Source organism: Nematolebias whitei, chromosome 13 (genome assembly GCF_014905685.2).
Source record: "Nematolebias whitei isolate Nwh7 chromosome 13, NemWhi1, whole genome shotgun sequence".
In the NCBI taxonomy this organism is placed as follows: domain Eukaryota; kingdom Metazoa; phylum Chordata; class Actinopteri; order Cyprinodontiformes; family Rivulidae; genus Nematolebias; species Nematolebias whitei.
Genome location: NC_056510.1, coordinates 13,785,397 through 13,787,691, shown reverse-complemented (window position 1 = coordinate 13,787,691; position 2,295 = coordinate 13,785,397). Strand labels below are relative to the sequence as shown.

At 38.1% G+C, this 2,295-nt stretch overlaps 1 protein-coding gene across 1 annotated transcript in view; it reads left to right on the top strand.

Annotated features, from left to right (window-relative positions):
- Positions 1-2,295, top strand: part of thsd7ba (thrombospondin, type I, domain containing 7Ba) — a 134,284-nt gene that overhangs the window by 120,848 nt on the left and 11,141 nt on the right. Inside the window, exon 21 of the mRNA XM_037686118.1 lies at positions 626-794. Coding sequence (XP_037542046.1) covers positions 626-794 — 169 coding nt within the window. The remainder of the gene's footprint in view (positions 1-625; positions 795-2,295) is intronic.

Sequence of the window (2,295 nt, the reverse complement as noted above, 5' to 3'; positions counted from 1 at the left end):
CTATCTATCTATCTATCTATCTATCTATCTATCTATCTATCTATCTACCTATCTACCTATCTACCTACCTACCTACCTACAAAGTCTAATCAGAGCTTTAGATTGCATTCATACACCAATGGGACACACATCAGAGACAATGAGGGGTTCAATGTCTTGCCCAGGGACACTTCAGCATGTGACTGCTGGTGGCATTGAACCCCCAACTCTTGCATTGGAGGGTGAATGCTCTAACCACTCAGCCACAGCTGCCCTAAAGTAAGGGAATGCATATCAGCCAACTCCTTTCGTGCCATGGGTTTAGACTCAGATTATTTTATGATGTGCAAGATGGCATCAAAGCCATTTTGGTCAAACCTTAAAAATACCATTGTGGACAAGCTCATGCAATATTACAATATTCCATGCTCTGAGAGTGCATGGTTAATGACTCTCAGCAACTATTGGAAAAAAAAGTTCAATTTCTAACAAAAAAACAACTGTTATGGATATTTTTGTCTGTTACAAAGGCCAAAACATCATAGCCTGCTTTTCATTTTTCAGCCATAGGCAACAAAAAACAGGAACAACTGGATGAATTGTACATGCATTGAAATATTACCAGTTTGCATTTGCATCTTTGCAGGGTGCAAAGTGCGGTGAGGGGCTGCGAACAAGGAACCTGTCGTGTGTCATCCACTGGGGGAACTGGCACGAGTCTCCTCCTCAGCTAGCAGAGACGGAGCTTTGTGGGGATGTGAAGCAGCAGCAGCTCCTTCAGGAGATGGAGCAGCCGTGCTTCGTGCACTGTCCAGGCAAGGATGCATTCAGATTGATTAGAATTGTCATGCTTGCTCTTGTAATGTTGCTGGTATTTTGAAATTTTTTTAAGAACACTGCTTTTTTTAGTTGGAAATTAAAAAAAAATCACTGCAATTTTTTTTAAGCCTGTTGACATTTCAATCCAAACCTCCAGATAATTATTGAGTTTGTCTAACTGAACACTCAATCATTTGTTTCCCCTTCAACACAAAGTATTTGTAATTGTTAGCTAATATATTGTCCTCTCCCTCCACCGCTTGACATTTTCAACAGCTTAATAATTGAAAAATCAATGAAAGTCATAAAATAACTAATGGCTTGTTTAATTGTCCATGATCTGGTTTGGCTCTTCTGATAAGGCAATAAAACATTTTCCTCTTACATAAATAAATAGAGTTTTTTAGGCTAATAAGAGCACAGTTGCTTTAAATAACTTGAAGAAAAAACATGCTTTATGATCAATAACTTAACACCTTTTTTTGTTTGTTTTCCACTCAAGTTTGTAATAAGCTACAAGCAAATAAGGCACAAAAAAAACATATTATGTGCTAATTGAAGCAATTACCAGATCACACTGCCTGGAGCAATCACCTTGTCTCTGACAATCACTCCGCTTATCGGGTGCATGCAGTTTATGCTGATGGGAGTAGTGCATGGGGAGAGCGGGTGTGAAAGTAATAACTTCATTGGCAGAAATCAAACCTTCACCTGAATTAAACCGCTTTAAAATGAGAGCACTTTAAGCACGTTTAGTGTGAATTTTGCAAAGTCGTCAAAAAAAAAAAGTATTGCGGTTTATTGATTCACTAATATGTCCTTTATTTTTCTATTTCAAATAGTGATCATACAAAGTTTTCACACCATCAAACAAAAAAACAAACAAAATAAATAATGATAAACAAAAAACATGAGCAGTTTTCAGTTTTTCCTTTTAAAACTGTGAACAAAGATGCTGCACACACTTGATCTCTATGAAGCTGCAGTGAACACCTTTAAATCAGCACATCACTACTATCCTTGGTGAGCTATACTGTTTTACTACCTGCTGATTTTGCCTCTAAACGCGAGGTGGGTTGTTCTCCCTAATGCCAGGTGTGTTTCTGTTATTGTGCAAATCAGTGTCAGTAACAGTGTAATTTGAAAGAACTTGTCCAAGACACAGATTAAGTAAATTAGATGTGTATTATACGCTGATTATATAAACGATGAGTGCAAGGCCTTTAGGAACGTGTGTTTAAATCAAACCATGTGTGGTGATATATCGTCAGCTTGTATGCATTTTGTAATGGGGGAAGTTATCAGAATCAGCTTTATTGTCATTGCATAGAAGCACCACTAAATTACGTTCCAGTACAACCCATCCAAGTAAAACAAACAGACAGACATGGGGGGGACGGAGGTGTCTGAGGCCGCGGCCCTGTGGGAGGCACAGCTTTTTTTGTTTAGATAGGAAAAGAAAAACATGGGGGAAGGGGAAATATATATATATATATA